At 40.7% G+C, this 20,629-nt stretch overlaps 2 protein-coding genes across 7 annotated transcripts in view; one reads left to right on the top strand and one right to left on the bottom strand.

Annotated features, from left to right (window-relative positions):
* The first annotated feature begins 428 nt into the window (after nucleotides 1–428).
* Nucleotides 429–8,477, top strand: LOC121698973. Of its 5 annotated transcripts, none has more exons than XM_042081532.1 (9): nucleotides 429–628; nucleotides 2,509–2,585; nucleotides 2,866–3,014; nucleotides 3,239–3,362; nucleotides 4,146–5,249; nucleotides 6,529–6,617; nucleotides 6,737–6,854; nucleotides 7,435–7,809; nucleotides 8,254–8,477. In XM_042081532.1, the coding sequence occupies exons 2-9, from the start codon at nucleotides 2,573–2,575 to the stop codon at nucleotides 8,316–8,318; spliced, it is 2,037 nt and encodes a 678-aa protein (XP_041937466.1). In that variant the 5' UTR covers nucleotides 429–628; nucleotides 2,509–2,572; the 3' UTR covers nucleotides 8,319–8,477. The 5 variants fall into 5 exon arrangements, with proteins under 5 accessions (XP_041937466.1, XP_041937465.1, XP_041937463.1 ...); XM_042081531.1 differs by having other exon boundaries at nucleotides 430–628; nucleotides 2,512–2,585; nucleotides 2,869–3,014; nucleotides 6,466–6,617; XM_042081529.1 differs by having other exon boundaries at nucleotides 430–628; nucleotides 2,512–2,585; nucleotides 6,466–6,617.
* Nucleotides 8,478–8,527: 50 nt separating this feature from the next.
* Nucleotides 8,528–20,629, bottom strand: part of tpp2 (tripeptidyl peptidase 2) — a 29,425-nt gene continuing 17,323 nt past the window's right edge. The window contains exons 20-29 of one of the 2 annotated variants that reach the window (XM_042081524.1): nucleotides 20,438–20,575; nucleotides 19,880–20,124; nucleotides 19,137–19,215; nucleotides 16,446–16,484; nucleotides 13,908–14,059; nucleotides 13,141–13,237; nucleotides 12,868–12,998; nucleotides 12,512–12,737; nucleotides 11,369–11,488; nucleotides 8,528–10,482 (exon numbers count right to left, since the gene is read on the bottom strand). In XM_042081524.1, the coding sequence (XP_041937458.1) occupies nucleotides 10,393–10,482; nucleotides 11,369–11,488; nucleotides 12,512–12,737; nucleotides 12,868–12,998; nucleotides 13,141–13,237; nucleotides 13,908–14,059; nucleotides 16,446–16,484; nucleotides 19,137–19,215; nucleotides 19,880–20,124; nucleotides 20,438–20,575 (1,317 nt within the window). In that variant the 3' untranslated portion in view covers nucleotides 8,528–10,392. The remainder of the gene's footprint in view (nucleotides 10,483–11,368; nucleotides 11,489–12,511; nucleotides 12,738–12,867; nucleotides 12,999–13,140; nucleotides 13,238–13,907; nucleotides 14,060–16,445; nucleotides 16,485–19,136; nucleotides 19,216–19,879; nucleotides 20,125–20,437; nucleotides 20,576–20,629) is intronic. The other variant, XM_042081525.1, reaches the window with a different exon arrangement.

Here is a 20,629-nt window from a genome sequence, read left to right as displayed (position 1 = left end):
GATGTCCCCCTGCTAGCAGACCACACTTAGCTCTATGGGAATGCTCTTTGGAGATGTCCCCCTGCTAGCAGACCGCACTTAGCTCTATGGGAATGTTCTTTGGAGATGTCCCCCTGCTAGCAGACTGCACTTAGCTCCATGGGAATGTTCTTTGGAGATGTCCCCCTGCTAGCAGACCGCACTTAGCTCTATGGGAATGTTCTTTGGAGTTGTCCCCCTGCTAGCAGACCGCACTTAGCTCTATGGGAATGCTCTTTGGAGATGTCCGCCTGCCAGTTCTGCCCAACTCTCAAAGCCTGATATTCCCCATGCACCCATAAATTCATGGGTGAGTGTTTGTCCGCGTACTTGTTTCTGGGGATCTTATCACTCAGTGGCTATAAATACACTCTAAACTGCTCCATCCTTGTGATGCTGGGAGTGTCCTGATGGATGATGTTTTTACTCTCCAAACCGTATTTGTATGTCTCATGAAGACCTTTAAACACACATAAATTCACAACAAGCTTTCAAGCATGTCACTGGGAATCATGAAAGCTGATAAAAAAAAAGGGTGCAAGACCGTGAGGATGTGAAGGTAGAGTGTAATCAGAGGCTTGACTTGCGCTGAAAGGAAATCTAAGTTAAGGTCAGTTATAAAATAAAATAATATGCTAAAATAACATAATATTGCAAAGCACTGTTTCATAAAAGCTGTATGTAATATTTTGAACAGGATCTTCAATAGTATATTTTCTTTAATATTTCTTTAAAGCAATGGAAATATATGGTCATCATAATATGCATTTATTTTTAATTCTTTAAATACATGAAGGCTCTAGCTTTATGAGTTTATCAGCAGGCTCATAGTTAAAACATAGTTCATCTGGTTAAGTCAATTGAAAAAAAAGGATAGGCAAGTTTTTCAAAAATGTCTTTCTTCAGGAAAAAGGTGAATATTCAAGACATTTCTGGTGCAAATGAAAGTGTCAGCCACAGCCCTGCCAGAGACACTTGAGAAGCTGAGATGCAACCTGTTAAACACACCAGGGGGCGCTGTGAGAACGCCTCCCAACAGCACAGGGAAGAAAGATCTGGAAACAACATTCCCCCAAGCTATTCATCATCCTAATTATATGGTAGCAGTTTGTGTTGTATACCACCATGTCTATTTGGAAAAGCTACCGGTCATCATGCTCAGTTTCTTATAGCCAGGTTCCACCCTGATCTGGGAAAAGGCAGACAGTTGGGCACAGAGGCTGACATTGACTGCTCATTTGATCTGTCATTTATATAGAGAGTCAACGAAGGTTTTAAAACCACACATCTGGTAGAGTGAGATGCGATCCCTGAAGTCACACACAACAAAAACACAACTCTCTGAAACAGCCCAGCAACACATGAACACAAACAGAATATTTGAAAGCAAGAGAGTAAATAAAAAAAGTAGTCCAAAATATTAAAGAGGAGATGGTCAACAACGAGATGAATAACATCAAGGATACTAATGAACATCCTCAATCACTATGGCAACTACTTTTACTCCTATGCTGATGACACACAGCTCTATGTGTCCACCAAACCAACTACCACTCTCCCTCGCAATACCCTCATTGCTTGTCTCCATGACATACAGACATGGATGACAAGCAATTGCCTGAAATTCAACAATAAGAAAACTGAGCTGTTATTTATTGGCACCACATCTACGCTTGCAAAAAACAGTATCTCCTCAATCTCCTTTGGTGAGACCACCATACCTGTCTCCAAACAGGTGAAGAGCCTTGGTGTTATCCTGGACAGTCCCCTTTCATTTATCAACCACATCAATAATGTGTGTCGGACTGCGTTTTTTCACCTCAGAAACATCTCCAGACTGTGCCCTGCACTCACACAATGCTCTGCTGAAGTGCTTGTCAACACCCTTGTAACATCTCACATTGACTACTGCAATGCAATCCTGACAGGTATCCCAAACAAACTCATCCATCGCCTCCAACTCATTCAAAACTCTGCAGCACGGATTATCACCCGCACCAAGTCCTCCCAACATGTTACACCTCTCCTGATAGAGCTATCCTGTTGATGACATTCAAAGCCCTGCATTACCTCTGCCCTTCATACGTCAACTCCTACAGACTTATACACCGTCCCCTTCACTACGGTCGTCATCTACAGCTGGATTATTGTCAGTACCAAACATCAGGCTCACCACAATGGGAGCAAAGGCCTTTTTCTATGCTGCACCCAAACTGTGGAACTCACTCCACTTAAGCATTTGTACTCCTCTCACACATTCGACTCCATCTCACAATACAAAACGGCTCTTAAAACCCACCTTTTCAAGATAGCTTATGGACTTTAATGTGCCTTTTACTGCCACTGTTTTTATTTTAGTTTTTAATTTGTGTGCTGATTATTATTATTTTTTACTGTTTACTCTGTAAAACGACCTTGGGTGCTTTGAAAGGTGCTATGTAACAAATAAAATGTATTATTATTATTATTATTATTATTATTATTATGAAGCAGGGGAAGTACCAAATGGTGATGGAGATGATAGCAAAGAACAGATAAGTTAGAACAAGAAACCATGACAACTTTAGGTGAGTATCATATATAATTTTCCAAATATTCCGAACCCTTTTCTGGTTATGTAACACATATATTATTATATATTTTACATATTTTATTGTGTGTATAATGTATATACATATGTATATATTGTGTGTGTATATACAGGCACTCACACACATATATATATATATATATATATATATATATATATATATATATATATATATATGTGTGTGTGTGTGTGCATGCGTGTGTGTGTGTGCTAAAGCCTCAAGTGTCACTCACCAGCATCTCTTTCTTCACCCAAAGCAGAGAATCCTGACACCAAGGCGGCCTGTAAAAGTACATGGTCACCGAGTGTCTTCTACAGACCAGAGAAAGAAATGTTCCACTTTGCTGGTTATGAGATCTGCATTTATGAATCCCTGGATTCCTACGGTTCCATGATCTGGCCAGGGGTGAGCTCTGTACTGTAACTCTGACTTTGTAGACACAAAGGCAAAAGGCCATTTTGAACTTACTTAAACAACTGGAAAAGTAATGATCTCTGACAAAGACACCTCCCTGGCTCCGTATTTTCACTAATGAGATTAACCATTAGCCTGACAGCAATATTAAGGTAAATGTGTTTGAACAATGTTATTTAAACAACTGGAAAAGTAATTATCTCTGCCACCCCCAGGCAGTCGCTCTGTGTACGTACCTGGACACACCAGCAGGCCGACAGCAGGTTAATCTACTTGATAAATCAGCCATTGAGATTGGAGCAGGGACTGGACTATTATCAATTGTGGCTACTCTCCTTGGTAGGTATACTTTATTACGTGTAAAACAGAGGCTTGAAAAACAAAAAGCAAATCTGAGTAATTTTATAAACGGATTAAAGGTAGAGTAAGTGATGCTGGATGACGATGCATCGGTTTATATCCATGTTTATATTTATATTTATGTTCATGCTTCTTAGCAGATACGGTTACATTTACTTGACAGTGTCGACATAAGAGTGACATGACACTGTCATTAATGTGTCATAAACAAGTCAAATAAAAGTTTATGACATAACGCTGTTAATAAGTTACATTCGGTTTTTGTCATAACAATTTAAGGTTAGGATTAGGGTTAAGGGTTAGGATTAGGGTTAGAGGTTAGGATTAGGGTTAGGTTTCATGTGTCATGACAGTGTCATGCGTTCACAACAGTGTCATGTCACTCTTATGTCGATACTGTCAAGTAATGTGTTACCGCAGATACTTTGTCTAAAGCAACATACATTATATTTGAACCAGATGCCAATCAAAACACACCAGAGAGGTAGCTCACTCCTTCCTTCAGTGCTCCCAGAGAAACTCCATACAGAGTTTTAGAATTGTTGGGGGGGGGGGGGGGGGGGGGGGCAGACTGCCTACACGCTGTTCATCAATTCACAGAGCCAGGGTGAGGCCCAATGTAAGTAGACTGTTTTTGTTTTACAGTGTTCTCAAAGAATGGAGAGCTAGCAGATCATGAGTAGATATTTGCCGAATGTTGCAAAAAGTGCTATATGTTAGAATTAGTACATTTAAATTTTAAAATGAGTAAATGTTCCGTAGGTGCCAAGGTAACGGCAACTGACCTGCCAGAGATTCTGGGGAATCTGAGATGTAACCTGTCACGGAACACCAAGAGGCACTGCCGACACCCAGCCCAAGTAACAACTCTCTCCTGGGGAGTCGACTTGGAGAACAACTTCCCCCGCACTACTCATCAGTATGATTACGTGCTGGCAGCTGATGTGGTCTACCACCACGACTACTTGAACGAACTGTTGGTCACCATGCGCCATTTCTGCCAATCAGGAACCACCCTCATTTGGTCCAACAAGATTCGTTATCAAGCAGACTTGGCTTTTATAGAGCGCTTTAAGGAGGCCTTTCATACCACGCTGCTGGCTGAAAAAGATGAGATAAGGATCTACATGGCCACTGCACGGGAGCTACAAGCAGATTCTGGCCAAACCATGCAGGCTGTGGAGCAGGAGGAGGATAAAGACCAAACTATAAAAGAGAAGATAAATAGGTGGCCTGCTGAGCACGTTGCGACACACAGCGAGATAGAAGGATTTCAGGAAGAGAAAAAGCAGAGATGTTCAGATGATGAAGTGGAAGGCAGAGACCAGGACAGAAATATGGAAAATAAATATGTGGACACAAACTTAAATGAGAATGGAGAGAAGAGAGGAAATGAGAAAATAAAAATAGATGAATCTGATGGACACATTGGAGATGTTCTGGGAACAGAAGAATATTGTGCACCAGAGGTGAGTGATGAAGGAAATGTTCTGGGAACAGAAGAATATTGTGCACCAGAGGTGAGCGATGAAGGAAATGATGAACCGAAGGGGGGCGGTTGTGGAGACAAGGACTCAGACAAAGGTGAAGAAAGAGCGAGTGGTGATGAAGGTGAAGAAAGAGCGAGTGGTGATGAAGGTGAAGAAAGAGCGAGTGGTGATGAAGGTGAAGAAAGAGCGAGTGGTGATGAAGGTAATCACAATAGCACAGCACAGAAAAAAGAAGACAAAGACATTAAAGGAAACATATCCAGTGGACTGAGAGAAGGGGAGCATAACTTGGAAAAGGATTATGAGAAATATGAAAACAAAGTGGATAAATTACCAATATCATATTGTAGAACAAGTGAAATGAATGGATTAAACTGTAAGTATTTTCATCTGTAATGCTTTTTTTTAGAATTTGAGAATTCCGTCAGTTAAATGCAATTGAAAATGTCACTGTCTACACAATCAGGCAAATTGTAATCTTGAACTAGAAAATGTAATTTTGAGGAAATTACCAGTGCATGAAAATATAAACATACTGTATATTAACATAGAATGCAAAACAAACTTTTATTTGATAACAGTTGGCAGAAGTCATAGTTGATAACAACTGACAGTTGAAATGGCTGAACAGTTAAATAGTTGAGTAGTTTAAATAGTTACATAATTTAATAGTGAATTATTGTAGTGAGGACAACAGTTGTGGGCAGAGGAAATAGTTGAACAGGATCTGTAGAGCCAGATTGTATGTTTAAAGCCTGAGACAGAGTATATAGTTTAAAAGTTAAATGTAGATAGTGTAATGGATGTTGATAGACAGAAAGTTGAATGGATGTTGATAGGCAGATTGTTTAATGGATGTTGATGGGATAGTTTAATGGGTAGATGAGTGAATGGTTTGAAGAGGATGAATGGATAGAAAGTTGGATGGAATGTGCCTTATATCCTTGTAGAATGGAGATACACAGAGAGAGTTGGCCTAATTGAGCAGAAAGCAGTTGATACAGGTGCAAATCAAGTTAATTAGCCCATTATGATGTCATAGTCCCCATACAAAGTCTATGGGGGAAAATAAGCTTGTTTTTTATTAATATCTCAAAAAGTATAAAGTTTACAAAAGTGAAATATACATTCCTCAAGTCTCCTTTTCAAGACTTACGTTACAAAGTTTGAACGAAGTTTCTACGTTAAACGGTTGAAGCTGAATTAGACGCAGAAATTTGGTGGGAAGAATAAGAAGAAGAAGAAGAAGAAGACTTCGGATAACAGAACAGTGCATTTTCATGCACTGTAATGAATCTTTAGTGCTGATTTTTTTGTCAACAAGAATATGGCGCTAAGATTTTGTCACTAAGAATATGGCGCTAAGGTGCGGGATCTTTGGTCTTCTCCTGCACCTGTCAACCTAACAAGTGTGCAAAACTTCTGTTCTTGGTCTAAGAACATGCCCGTCATAACACAATATTTTATTTTGTATTCGGTCTTCTCCATACATACCTGTCAACCTAACAGGAGTGGCAAAGTTCTTTGCTAACTAAGAATATGGCTAGGCCTGGTCTTAACATAATATTGATTTTATTATTATTCTTTTGCAGTGGAAGCTAAGAGCAAACATGCAAATGATGAAGAGTTAACGCTCAGATCCCCTGTCCATTTAGACTCTGAAACAGAAATCCATCATTTTCTTGGATATGAAATAACTGTACATCGCCCCCTGAGCTGGAGTGGAGGAAAACATGGGCCTGCTGTGAGAACTATTAAAAAAATCCACTAGGCTAATCATAAATATTTTTTATATCTCATATATATTTTATATATTACTACAAATAATTATTTGCTCTTGGTCTGTTCCTTGTTCTGTTTCAGACATCGGTTCTCTGTAAATTCCTAGAGACTGAGAGGCAGCAGGTCAATTTACACGGCAAGTCAGTGTTGGAACTGGGAGCTGGTACTGGCATAGTGGCTATTGTGGCCAGTCTTCTTGGTAAGTAGTCTAGGGCAATTCCACGCAAAACTGTCACGTCCATAACGCCAAATAAATGCCATGGTATTTGTATGATGCGAATGAATATGTGAAAAGTTTTTCCATGTACCATAAAACACATGTGGTACATGTAGGTAGGTAGGTAGGTAAACAGTAATATAGTAATGTAACTATACACAGCTCTGAAAAAAAATAACAGACCACTGCACATTTTTCTGATGCCATCCTACAGCTGCTGAGAGTGACATCGACGGTCATATCAACCGTCAACTCACTTGAATGTCACTCAGCAACTGTAGGATGACATGTAAAAAAATGTGCAGTGGTCTCTTTTTTTTTCAGAGCTGTATAATTAAATATCCAAATGATTAAATATTAATTGAAAAATAAATGATATTAATTAAATATCTAGTGCCATTTCATTACATTTTAATAGTATCTATGTTTGCGACTAATAATTATGCAATATACAATACAATATCGACAAGTCACACATAATATTAAACACAAACATGGAGATGTGTCATTCAAATAATTAGGAAATTATTACAACTGATCATAACACTGGTCATCTCTAAAGGTGCCTGGGTAACCGCGACTGACCTGCCAGAGGTGCTGGAAATCCTGACTGAGAATCTGAGTGCCAATACCAAAGGGCGCTCAAAATACTCACCTCAAGTGGAAGTTCTCCAATGGGGGCGCAACCTCGCTCGGTCATTCCCATTGTCCATCTATCATTACGACTTCGTCCTGGCAGCAGACGTAGTCCACGATCATAACTGCCAGAAGGAGCTGCTGGACACCATGTGTCACTTCTGTCACCGTGGCACCACCCTACTCTGGGCACACGAGTTTCGCCGCAAGGCAGACCTGACGTTCAAAGCCCAGCTCAAGCGGGCTCTCCACACCAAGCTGCTCTTGGAGGCAGGGCATGTGAGGGTCTACATGGGCTGGGGTAAGAGAACAAAGAAACCATCTCACTGGGCTATTTAACTGTGCTGACAATACGCTTAAGGTTTCACAAATGATTATGTCAATACGTCTGGAAAAAACAAAGGTTTCAGCCATTTCACAGTACGAATCGCACGCTGCTGCATGTTCGCAAACCCCAACACCCATCTCATTTACAAACGATCTGTTCTTTTTTCAGAACCTATCTAGTTTCCACTCCTTGTCTGAAAAACAAATCACTGTGCTGAACGGGTTGATCGTGTTGCCTCCTTCAACATTCCTTAATAGAAATGGTCTACTAAAGATCTAGAACTTAGGCCTACATGCATCCAAGGCTTACAATGCTATCTCTTTTCAATTTCATCAACCATCAATCAATCTTGTGTGCTAATGTTTTAATATTTCTTCCTGATTTTTCTGCTTCCTTTTGAATCTCTCATCTCATCAGTTCCTTTCTACCTGCAGCACCCCCCCCCCCCTTCACACCTCCAAGCTGATGGAAACTCCTTATGAGCCATTATTTGCTATTTTTTAAAGGCTTTTTCCTGTTCAAAGGGACTTGTCTCTTGCCATCGTGGCTTGTTAATGCTTGCTCTAGGGAGTAGACTCTGTAAAGCTCCTTGAGATTTCCTATTGTATTGGCATTGCATAAATAAAGAAAACTGAACTGAATTTAATTTAATTTAATTTAATCCAATCAAATACTGGACAAAGTCACAAGCTGTGTGATATTTTGTCTGTTTTATTTTCACTTTGAAATAATTTTCTTCTGAATATATTTTTCCAACATTGTGACATAATTCTACACATTCAGTGAGATAACAAGAGTATGACTCATTTTCCGAGTCCATAGATAACAAAACAAGTAAAGTAATACTGGTACATTTACAACTAAAATGTACGCATGGACTAGGTTTTATTTTATACTTTGTAGATACAATACTTTAATAAATATTTCTGAGGTCATTAACATCAAACCTGTATGTGATATGAAACCTGTGACTGAAGTCAGCTGAGGATGTCCAAGTCAAAGTGTGAATATTAAGGCATTCGTAAAAGGACCTGCTGTAAACAAAGTCAGCAAAACTGTAAAACCCTGAACAACAACAACAACAACAAAATGATTTGTTTAGAAGATACAGGGGAGGGCAGGGGAACCAGATCTTCCCTCACTCCCCGTACCAGACAGTCCTGTGCTGGAGCTCCACTGGGTTGCACAAGACAAAGGTCTTCAACAATAGGATATCTGATATATAGTCGGAGTCTCTATGGTGATATATAGTCGGAGTCTATATTGTGACTTTGGCATTGGTGGTAATGCATACAAATTCTGTCTGACACACTAAAAATGTCTGGCTACATTAAGTGTTTTTTAAAAAAAAAAATAAACAGCACAATTAAGGGAGAACAGGACATTCACACATGGCATGTACACACACACACACACACACACAAACACACCCACGCTCGCCCACATACACAAGAACACACATTTAGGCACAGACATATGCAAACTTATAATGCATCTAAAGCATCATTCTTGATTAAGTACAAGACTGAACCTGGTCTTTCTCAGCTGTGTGAATAAAAGCCCAGTCATATTTATTCTGAATTTACAAAAAAAACTGTTACAAAACATGCATACATTTTACATAAATGTCAGAAAATAATAAGGATTAATTACATTTGATATTGCCTTGGTAACTGTTTGTGATAATTCACAACTACAGATATTTTAACAGAGAATGGGCTAACGTTTCACTTGTAACCTCAATGTTTGGATTGGTTTAACCATGTCATGACATAGATCATAATCCAGCCAATAGCCATTACGATAGTCACTGCTGAATGAGACTGTATCATGGTGCCATTCTAAGAAATTGCTCTCACAGCTCTGAGAGCTTTACATAACATAAGTGTATGATGTGAAATATATTGAGAGCCGTCATGACAAAACACAGACAATGATAACTAGGCATTGTTTTATTACAGGCTATGGACGTTTATGACATGTCGGGATAAGCCATGACAGGTTTATATCATGTTTATGTTGATGTTATGATGAAAGGTTTATGTGAGGTACCGTTGACAACTGTTTCTGATTCAAGGAGGCTAGCATTAATCCGACCCTCCAAGACACACTCAGGCTTCCCCACATGGTTAAAATGGCTATCCCTCGCAAGTATATACATATACAGAGAGAACGCCAACTCATCTGAGAGTGCCTTTTTTGACTAAATTCAGAACAACATTTTCTCAGCATTACAGAGAAAAGTTGAATTCTTTTGAAATGACAGTAAAATGTGCCCACTGCTTCTATCTTTAAATGTGCTCGAGCATCCAATTATGTTTCGCAATAACCACAGTGCAGTGTGCTGAGGGGGTACACGTACTGTGAGGAGTAATTAGGTCATTCTGTGAGTGTTCCGTAAAAGAACGTAGGAAATCAAGTTCCATTCCAACTTGTTATTTCTACTGCATTCATCAGGGTGAGAGGTCTGCCTTTGTTTGTCTGTGCATTCTGCATATTGAACATGTAAGCAGTCTATTGGCAGCCAGTTAAAACGACACATTTATCGCAGGCCCCTTAAAAGGGTGTGTACTCAGACGGGTACATAATGGGAAGCCAGTTGTCAGTAAAGTTGGCACAATGCATCCACTCCAAAGACCGCATCAGCTGCAGGAAACAGAGATATACAGTTTTAAAAATAAATTGACAGTACTTCCTACATAAGTAGGTTGTGGTTGTCAGGCTTAATTGCTTTTGGTGTATTTTGCCAGATGAATGAACTGATTAGAGCTTGCATAAAAGTCATTCCAAAAGGAAGTTGTTAATGTAACTATCTGGCATTACAGATTCACAAATGACAGCATCAGTGTATGTGAAGGAAGTCTAAATGTTGTTTTGTTTTGTTGTTTACGTACAGTAGAAAAGGGGTTCAATTGTAATTTCTACATTTTAGTATGAAATGTCATATTAACATTTAAGCCTTTAAATCTTAATAGGCTGTGTATTCTCACTTATTCTTCTGATCAGGGTTTTGATTACAATTGTTTCGATTATAACTGATTTCAATATTTTGAGACCATCACCAGCAAAATAACGCTGTGTTGTGGGGACTGGTTTGCTCTACATCTGGCTACTGTGCTGTGGAAATCACACTAATATTGTTGTAAATTGGTTTGACATGTTGCACGGCAAAATAGCAGAAATTAGTTAGGTTATTTGTAGTGTTTTATTAAACTAGAGAAACATCTCAGAGGCTGACTTGAGGGAGTTTGAGAGTTTATCGTTAATGATTTTTAAAAGTTTCATGGAAACTGAGTCACTTCTAATGAGAACTTCTAATGAGAACTTCCTGGTCTGTGCACTGATCTACCGGTGTTTGTGTGTAGCGTGGTGTTGCATGCTATTAGATTGGCAAAAGGTTTTGCCCAGTTCATTTAATTAGCACAGGTTTGTTTGAGTCAGTATTTACACACTGTATTGCGCACTGCATGTCATTCAAATGTGTGTCAATGTAGAAAACCACTTTGCTTCAAGAACAAATCATGTGACCTACCTGAGCACAGTTCTTCCAGTTGTCTTTGCTGGGTCGGTCTTCAACGATTTTAGATGCATACTTCAAAGCCCTCCCATACATCTTGTTCACAAGTGCATGCTTGTAAGAAAAGCTTAAAACCTGAGAGTAAAACAAGACAGGTTCAAGGACAACTCTTGTATGGTGAACGTGCTAATGTGATAGTAGGTAAGAAACAAACAAGTACGTAACAATTGTTGTGATCTGTCTTGTGTTTTGTGGGTGCCGTGTACCCCTATTGCTCGCTACGGGGGTTGGCCTGTTGCATTTCCTGGTTTCTGTTGATTGAGTTATTCCTGCACACCTGTTCCCAGTCACTACACGTTAGTCAGAAATGGAAGGCAGTTGCCTGCTGCCTCACAGCTTTCAGCTGTCTAACGAGTCACTTGCCTTAGCAGGCATCAAGGTACTAACTATGTTTCGAGTGGCCTGGCAAGATAGCAACATAGAACGCAGTTGCCAGGATACCAGAAAGCAGAATAACTTCGACTGCATCTTTCAGTTGTTGCCAGTTACCAATAGCTGCTCACAATTAAATAACATTTTGGACGTTGAAGGCAGCATGAAGGATGCATCTACGCTGCCCTCAAAACTCTTGGAAGGCAGCATTTTATAGAATATTTGATACAGACATGCCTCGCTGCCACCAAATGCTATCTTAGAAGGCAGGACTTTTTCTGATTCGGACACAGCCTTTGTCTGGCTCAAGTTGATTCTGTGTCTAGTCCAGTCTGTATCAAGTCAAATGCAGTCTTTGTCAAGTCTTGTTTTGATGGTTTTGTGCTGTTTTTGGATTACATTTCACCTTTAAAAATGGATTCAGATTTTGGGATTTTCATGATCTGAGTGTTGGACTGTCTTTGCCTGTTTTGTGATGTTTAATTCTAGCCTGCCTGTCATTAAACAAAGTTAAACCACGTTGTCAGTAAAGTCCCTGTCTTCTTCAAATTCCTGATTTGGTGTCTGCTATTGGGTCCAATCCTGCATGCCGGGCCTCGGACAGTGACTGAAAGCTTGTGTACCAGTTTGTGGTGGATCAAAACGTGATGCAACATGAAAGGAAACAGACTTACTGAGTGAAAGAATAACAATTACAATCCAATCTACACACACACACACACACACCTTAGAATCTGTGAGGTCTGCCCATTTCTGCACCTCCCAAAATGTCTCGGTCAGGGCCTTGGCCACATCCTGGGCTGCCTCATCAGGGCTGCCCACGACGCGGGCGCCGGCGCCTGCTCCAGCGATGGCTCCTTCCTCCTGCGGAGCCTGGAGCAGCTGGTCAGCCAGAGCACAGCCTTTCCGACACAGAGCGTCCAACAGAGACGACTTCTGTTTTTCCATGTCGCTACACACACACACACACACAAATAAAACATAAATAAGCAATAGGCGAAAGCTTGCATTGTGAACGTCATCATTTCCTGTGAAGGCAGCAGAGTGCTCATAGCAGTAAAGTACGGATATCATTTTAAAACCTCTTGATGGTGGCAGCGTCAGGCCTGGGGTCGGTCTTCATTGAAAGGTAAACTGCGAGGGCCGTCTGGTCAATGTGTGAGACGACCACATCCGCAGCATCTACGATATCTACCAGGCGTTTCAATCGCTCCTGCACCAAGGATAAGATAGAGTTAGACATAACCAATCATCTGATGAAAAACAGCTCAGGTATACAGCATCTACACATAGAAAGATTAGCCAGGAAGATTCAAATAAAACGTTTTTTTTTTCATATCTGAGTAGATGTGCACCTTCTCTGAATCAAGCTGGTGCAGGCGTTGAACATGAAGTGGTAGATAGGTGCTGAAGCTCTCCTTCAACTCGTCGTAAATAGTGCTGTTGTCTAACCTGTAGAGTAAGCCACACTGATCATCACACGGCACAATTGTCGCTCGTCTTCATCTGACTGTCCTGAACATGAAATGCATTACCGTAATTTTCCGCCCGTTAACTGAGGTTTACACATTGATTTTGCAAAGTTTCTTACGCTATGAGGTTAATACACAGAGGCGGGCTATACATGGGAACACAGTTCTCTTAATTATTCGTTCTGATTAAAGCACAATCTCATTTCGATTCATTGGGTTATGGGCTCTGTTCACTAGCTTCGGCAAACCAGTTTCCTTTTCGTTGACATGGCTGTCAACAAGCACCTGAAGATTAGTGCTTTAGTTGTACCAAAACGTAAGAAATATAATGTACGCGAGTCTTAATGTCCGTGGGCGGCTCTGAGGAGCACTGCCACTCTGCTCGGCTTCAAGTCGTTATAAAAACTTAACAAATCTTTTTCCTAAAAACGCCAGCCTACGTGCAGTGGCTGCACAAAATAAGGAGGGAAGTATTTTCGGTGAACACACGTTTTGGTACAACCGAAGCATTACTTGTTGACACACTTCGGCTAATTCCCAATACACAGTCTTGCATTTTACACATAATGCAGCTAAAACAGGGGAAATTACTGTAGGTTTAGCTTATTGCTGGGTTACATATTGCAGAGATCTGAGAATAGTCTACTCACTTTGTCATCCACTGGATTTTCAAATCCCTGAGGGCTTCAGAGAACTCTTCTTTCACGTCCTTTTCTTTTTCTCCATCTTTTTCTTTATCCTTCCCTCCATTCTTGGCTTTGTTGGGAGCAGAAATCAGGTGGTAGACAAGCGGTACAACATCCTGAAAAGTCCACAAGAAAACACAATATTGTTTACTGGCGCGTGAAACGGTCATCAGAACAACAAGGACTTCCTTTTCTTTACTTCTCCTGAAACAAGCCAAAATGGCGATTTCTCAAGAGCACCATAATTGTGCAACAACACCACAATTACAATGCCGTTTGATGAAGTGTTTATTACAAACATTTGGGAGGCACTGTGAGAAAGCTTCAAATATCCATGAATCAAAACACAGCTGGTTTACTTAACCCCTGGAACCTCAGCATGACCAATACAAGAGGCTGTCTGTCATGCTATACATTCATTTCTAAGAGATAACTACCTACTCAACTCGACCATTATTCAACTGGAGCTATCAGATTTTTGATATGATCCCCTTCATAAGTAAAACATTATTTTACATCTTTTTAAACTGGCATAGTGTACAAACAAACAAGTTGTAATGAGCTGAGGTCTAAAAAATATTATATATATTAATATATTATAATATAATAACATTTAGAAATACCTTTCTAAAGTTATACAAAGTTTAATGAAATGACAGCGATGACAATAATGACTAACAATAACAATAATTAAAAGTAATTAAAAAAGAAAAACGCATATCCTGAAACACTGATTATACAGCAGTGAGAATAATGGGATGTGCATTCTAAGGGTAAATCATAAATGAACGATTAACAACAATCATGGGACTAGAATCCAACAGTCTGTCACACAAGAAACAGCTCTTAGATAAAGAACTGCGACAACAGAGTGCTTTGTTGCAAATACAATCAATAATAAGGTTTGGGATTTGGAGCCAATGCTATGAATTCAATGCTATATGATTTCTGAAGCTTATTACGTGCCAATACTGAGCCAGACAAAACCTCTTATGCCACGGAAAAATAATGTTGTGGAATTGGAGAAACTTTGTCCCGGTTCCTATTCATTCAAGTACATTCATCAGGCTCATTCAGGTGAGATAATCCCCAAAATTACAATACTGAAGCGAAAAATTAGACCAATAGTGACTTATCTTTTGAGGGAAATGGTGTCACAACAGGAGTGATGTGTTTAGCGATATAGGGTCATATTTTAGTGTTCTAAATGGATAGTCAGAATCGCGAGGGGTAAGTGTGTTTAGGGTGTGTCTGAAACTTTTCCTATTTTGACAGCGGAAAAAATAGGCTCCACACCAGGCGCATGGTTCAAAAAGGTTGTATTTAAGCTTCTTACTTCTTACTAAGCAAAACAATGTGTTTTAGGCGTAACATGCAATAAACAAATGAGATTGCCTTTTGCCCTTCCCTTGCTACAGCGACTCAAGTAGTATGACTAGTATGGACTTTACAGGAAGTCAAGTAGTATGACTAGTATGGACTTTACAGGAAGTCAAGTAGTATGACTAGTATGGACTTTACAGGAAGTCAAGTAGTATGACTAGTATGGACTTTACAGGAAGTCAAGTAGTATGACTAGTATGGACTTTACAGGAAGCGACCGAAGACAATAGAGGTATGTGACTCACTGCTTGTGCAAAAAACGCGATTTATAGTTTCTTAACATATACATATATATTCTTACCAGATAAAAGCACCTGCTGAATCCCATTCACTTTACTCTATGCTTTTTTAGAAATGTCACACATTTTCCTTTTATCTGAATAAAATCACTATTGAAATGTATAATTGGCTGTGTTGCTTCATGCTCCATGTTAACACTGTATCCAGAGAAAAAAAAAACCTAAACAGATTTCGATGTTAAAGTGGCCGGTGTGGAATTCTACATGCCATATCATCACCATGGTTTGTTAACTGTGACAAAGCAAGCATTCTACAAAATCTGTAAGCCAGCTATGTTTCGATTAGATATTCAAAGCTCGTATAAAACTGTTCACAATGTTTCAAATGCAATTATCACTTTTCTGTCTATTTGCCTATTGATATACCTATCTATTGATAAGGTAAGGCTCGACTCTTTGAAGGGTTTTTCTGACACCTCAACAAAATGAAAAAGCCATCTACCTTAGACAAGGAAAAGTTCATAAAGACATCATTCATGCCAGCGCATATATATATTTATATGTCTGAGCACAGTCACCCTTTATTACCTCTTCACAGTTAGCGGCACCCTTTATTACCTCTTCACAGTTAGCGGTGTTAAGTTGCAAAAAACAAACAAATGATTGGCATGAAAAAAAAATAATGGACATTTGTTTACAATTATACTAACTATATGCAACACACACAGTTTTCTTTTCAACGTTACAACACCTGGAGGGAAAAAATATATTGATTTGCATCATGAATGGGCAACTTCCCATGTACATTTTTTGTGTTTTTAACCGACAGTAATTTAAGCTAGTGTCTTTACAGAGTACAGTAACCTAGTTCAGGCAGTACCTTTTTAAACTTTCCTTGTCGTTTTGCTGTGGCCTGGCCCTGGTGGTTAGAATGACACATCATGAGAAGGAGAAAAACAGGAGCACACTCGTCAAACATCCTCTCTCTCTCCGTCTTTCTCTCTCTGTCTCTCTCCGTCTCTCTACATTCTCTCTCGTTCCAACTTCATTCTATCACAAAGTTGCATCCTCATCCAAGTGACTACACTGAAAATGTATAATCCCCTCATGCATTGCCGAAGATCAATCTAAATAAACTACTACTTGATTAATCGAGAAAATAATTAACAGACTAATCGACTATGAAAATAATTGGTAGTTGCAGCCCTACAATGATCACCGATTTAATGGAAGAGAACTACACCCGTGGCTAAGTTAGGCAAGATGTTACACCACCAAAAGAATTATATCATTTGTACAAACACTACATGAACCTACATGGGGTGAAGTATGAGGATATGACGATCAAACTGTGTCCTCTCAATCAATTACATTATGTCTGTGCCCAGTCCACCCAATCATCCTGAAAAAACAGATGCCATGAAGGCAATTCCAAAAACTCCTATCCAAGTAGGGGAGGGGACTTATATATAGATATAAAGAACATAAACTGGGCCGTTAAATGTACAGCATTAGTAACTGTTCAGTTAGTAATGGGAACTTCACTGCTAAGCTTATCCTACAAAGGAATAGTGAGACCAGACCACAGGGAAAAAAAAAAAATCAACTAATAAATTAATTATATAAATTATATATTATTAGAATTAAACTTAACTAATATCAACAATTTCCTCCTTCCTTTGATGTTCACCTGAATTGGGTTGTTGCCTTGACGTCAAAACAACATAAGAGCTGAAAACCTGTGTTCTAGCCTTATATGTTGTGGTAAAAAGTAGTCTAAACCCCTGTTCTAGCCTAATGTTGGGGTAAAGGGTGGTCTCCACCCCTGTTCTAGCCTTATGTTGGGGTAAAGGGTGGTCTCCACCCCTGCTCTAGCCTTATGTTGGGGTAAAGCGTAGTCTAAATCCCTGCTCTAGCCTTATGTTGGGGTAAAGGGTGGTCTCCACCCCTGTTCTAGCCTTATGTTGGGGTAAAGGGTGGTCTAAATCCCTGCTCTAGCCTTATGCTGTGGTAAAAAGTAGTCTCCACCCCTGTTCTAGCCTAATGTTGGGGTAAAGGGTAGTATAAACCCCTGTTAGAGCCTTATATGCTGTGGGTAGTCTACATCCCTGTTCTAGCCTTATGTTGGGGTAAAGGGTGGTCTCCACCACTGTTCTAGCCTTATGTTGGGGTAAAGCGTAGTCTAAATCCCTGTTCTAGCCTTATGTTGGGGTAAAGGGTGGTCTCCACCCCTGTTCTAGCCTTATGTTCTAGCCTTATGTTGGGGTAAAGGGTGGTCTCCACCCCTGTTCTAGCCTTACTGTATGTTGGGGTAAAGGGTGGTCTCCACCCCTGTTCTAGCCTTACTGTATGTTGGGGTAAAGGGTGGTCTCCACCCCTGTTCTAGCCTTATGTTGGGGTCAAGGGTGGTCTCTAGCCTTATGTTGGGGTAAAGGGTAGTCTCTAGCCTTATGTTGGGGTAAAGGGTGGTCTCCACCCCTGTTCTAGCCTTATGTTGGGGTAAAGGGTGGTCTCTAGCCTTATGTTGGGGTCAAGGGTGGTCTCTAGCCTTATGTTGGGGTAAAGGGTCTCTAGCCTTATGTTGGGGTAAAGGGTGGTCTCCACCCCTGTTCTAGCCTTATGTTGGAGTAAAGGGTGGTCTCCACCCCTGTTCTAGCCTTATGTTGGGGTAAAGCGTGGTCTCTAGCCTTATGTTGGGGTAAAGGGTAGTCTAAATCCCTGTTCTAGCCTTATGTTGGGGTAAAGGGTGGTCTCCACCCCTTATGTTGGGGTAAAGGGTGGTCTCCACCCCTGTTCTAGCCTTATGTTGGGGTAAAGCGTAGTCTCCACCCCTGTTCTAGCCTTACTGTATGTTGGGGTAAAGGGTGGTCTCCACCCCTGTTCTAGCCTTACTGTATGTTGGGGTAAAGGGTGGTCTCCACCCCTGTTCTAGCCTTACTGTATGTTGGGGTAAAGGGTGGTCTCCACCCCTGTTCTAGCCTTACTGTATGTTGGGGTAAAGGGTGGTCTCCACCCCTGTTCTAGCCTTACTGTATGTTGGGGTAAAGGGTGGTCTCCACCCCTGTTCTAGCCTTATGTTGGGGTAAAGGGTGGTCTCCACCCCTGTTCTAGCCTTATGTTGGGGTAAAGGGTGGTCTAAATCCCTGCTCTAGCCTTATGCTGGGGTAAAGGGTAGTGTCCACCCCTGTTCTAGCCTTATGTTGGGGTCAAGGGTAGTCTAAATCCCTGCTCTAGCCTTATGTTGGGGTAAAGGGTGGTCTCTAGCCTTATGTTGGGGTAAAGGGTGGTCTCTAGCCTTATGTTGGGGTAAAGGGTGGTCTCCACCCCTGTTCTAGCCTTATGTTGGGGTGGTCTAAACAACTAATCCCACTGGAAGATATTACCTCAGGGAGAGATCTACTGAATCTGCATAAGTAATAACAGTACCCAAACATGAACAATAGTCAGCCATGACCGTAAAGATTATCTTGTCATCCAAGTAGATGAGTTCCACAGTAGTCCCACAGTATTCCCAATGAGATCCCAAAGGGGGAAGAGTTGTTTTTTTTTAGAAAGAAACCGGGCAACTCACTGCTTTCTTTCCGTACTCGCCCTTGGGCAGAACCAGGGATCCAGTCAGGTAGCAGCCGGGGCCAGTGCCTTTAGGGATTCTGTAAAGAAGGACAAACACAAACCCCAACCGAACCAAAAAAAAAACAAACAAACAAAAAACAAAACAAAAACAATATTACTATTAATTCACTGGTGTAATGGGAAACACAATTAGGAAATGTGCAATACTATTTTATTGTAGTTAGAGGCTATGTGAAATATTGTTGTGTGTATTGTGTTTTCTGCTTAGAGATTGAGGTACTGATTCCTATGTCTGCTGTGCTTACTCTATTTTATTTATTTCTGTTGTCTTCTATGTGGTATTGGGCGCTGAACTTGTGTGTGTTTTGTATTGTAAGCAGCTTTATGTAGCACTGTATGGCCAAGACAAATTTCCCTTCTGGGACAATAAAGTTCATCTAGTCTAATCTATCTGTAGGAATAAAATTCCATGGCTTCCTGGTCCGGTATCTTCAAATCAATCAATCTATCTTGGAGCGCTGCTCAGATTTGGCTGAATCTTTCAATACAAACATGCCTTACGTTTAGCCAGATCTGCGCAGCGCTGATTCGATCAAACGCAGTGTTTAGTGTATAAATGACAAAAAATACCTGAACTGACCGGTCATAGAACAAGTGTTTTTAGACCCTAAAGGCAGATTTTGTACATTTTTGCACAACTCTGAAGATCAGGCTAAGAGTGCTTTTCTAGAGGGCACGTACTTGTCATCGGACAGGGCGGTGATGTAAAATGGCTGACAGGCTCCTGGGGAGAGAGTGAGGGAGTTGGCCTTCTTCTTGGAGAGCAGCGCCGCCCGGTGGCTCTCGTAAAGGTCCAAGCTGAGCGTGTTGGACAGGCGGTGTGACACAATGAAGGGCAGGTCCTTCAGGCGCTCCAACTCGGACGCTTGCTCGTGACGCACCTGCAGGCGCACGGTGTAGTCCCCCTTCTCCAGTTTGAGCGAGTACTGTGTCCGATTCGGCAGATCATACACACAAACACACAAGCATAACAAAGAGACTGTGAAAATGGCAAAATGATATCTATAAATTAACTGTGATGTGGTCATCACCTTTGCCCTATGAACGACTGCCAAACATTATGACACTGCTAAATCTATTTCAATGGCATGTTTTGGCCTCAATGAATGCAGTGGCATACATGCACTAGAAATGCCCGGCCAATGTAATCTTAAATTCAACGAAACCCGTTTCACACATTTTCTATGTGCACGGTGCTGTTTTTTTTTCGTGACACTTGTTTTGTTTTGGGGTCACTACCTGGTGCGGATACGCATCTCCTGAGCCGATGAGTCTTTTGTTCTGGTCAAAAAGCATCCAAAGCTGGCTGTCGAACTCTGATTCATACAGCAGCTCACAGAGCAGTGGGCAGCTAGGCGTCACCTCTCCGCTTTTGGGCTGTATGAGAGAGGAGCATACCTCACAGTAAGAGGTGCTGGTGCACACACACAT

The sequence above is a fragment of the Alosa sapidissima genome, chromosome 23, assembly GCF_018492685.1.
Source record: "Alosa sapidissima isolate fAloSap1 chromosome 23, fAloSap1.pri, whole genome shotgun sequence".
NCBI lineage: Eukaryota > Metazoa > Chordata > Actinopteri > Clupeiformes > Clupeidae > Alosa > Alosa sapidissima.
Note: the sequence above shows the minus strand (reverse complement) of the source record. Positions and strands in the feature narration are given on the sequence as shown.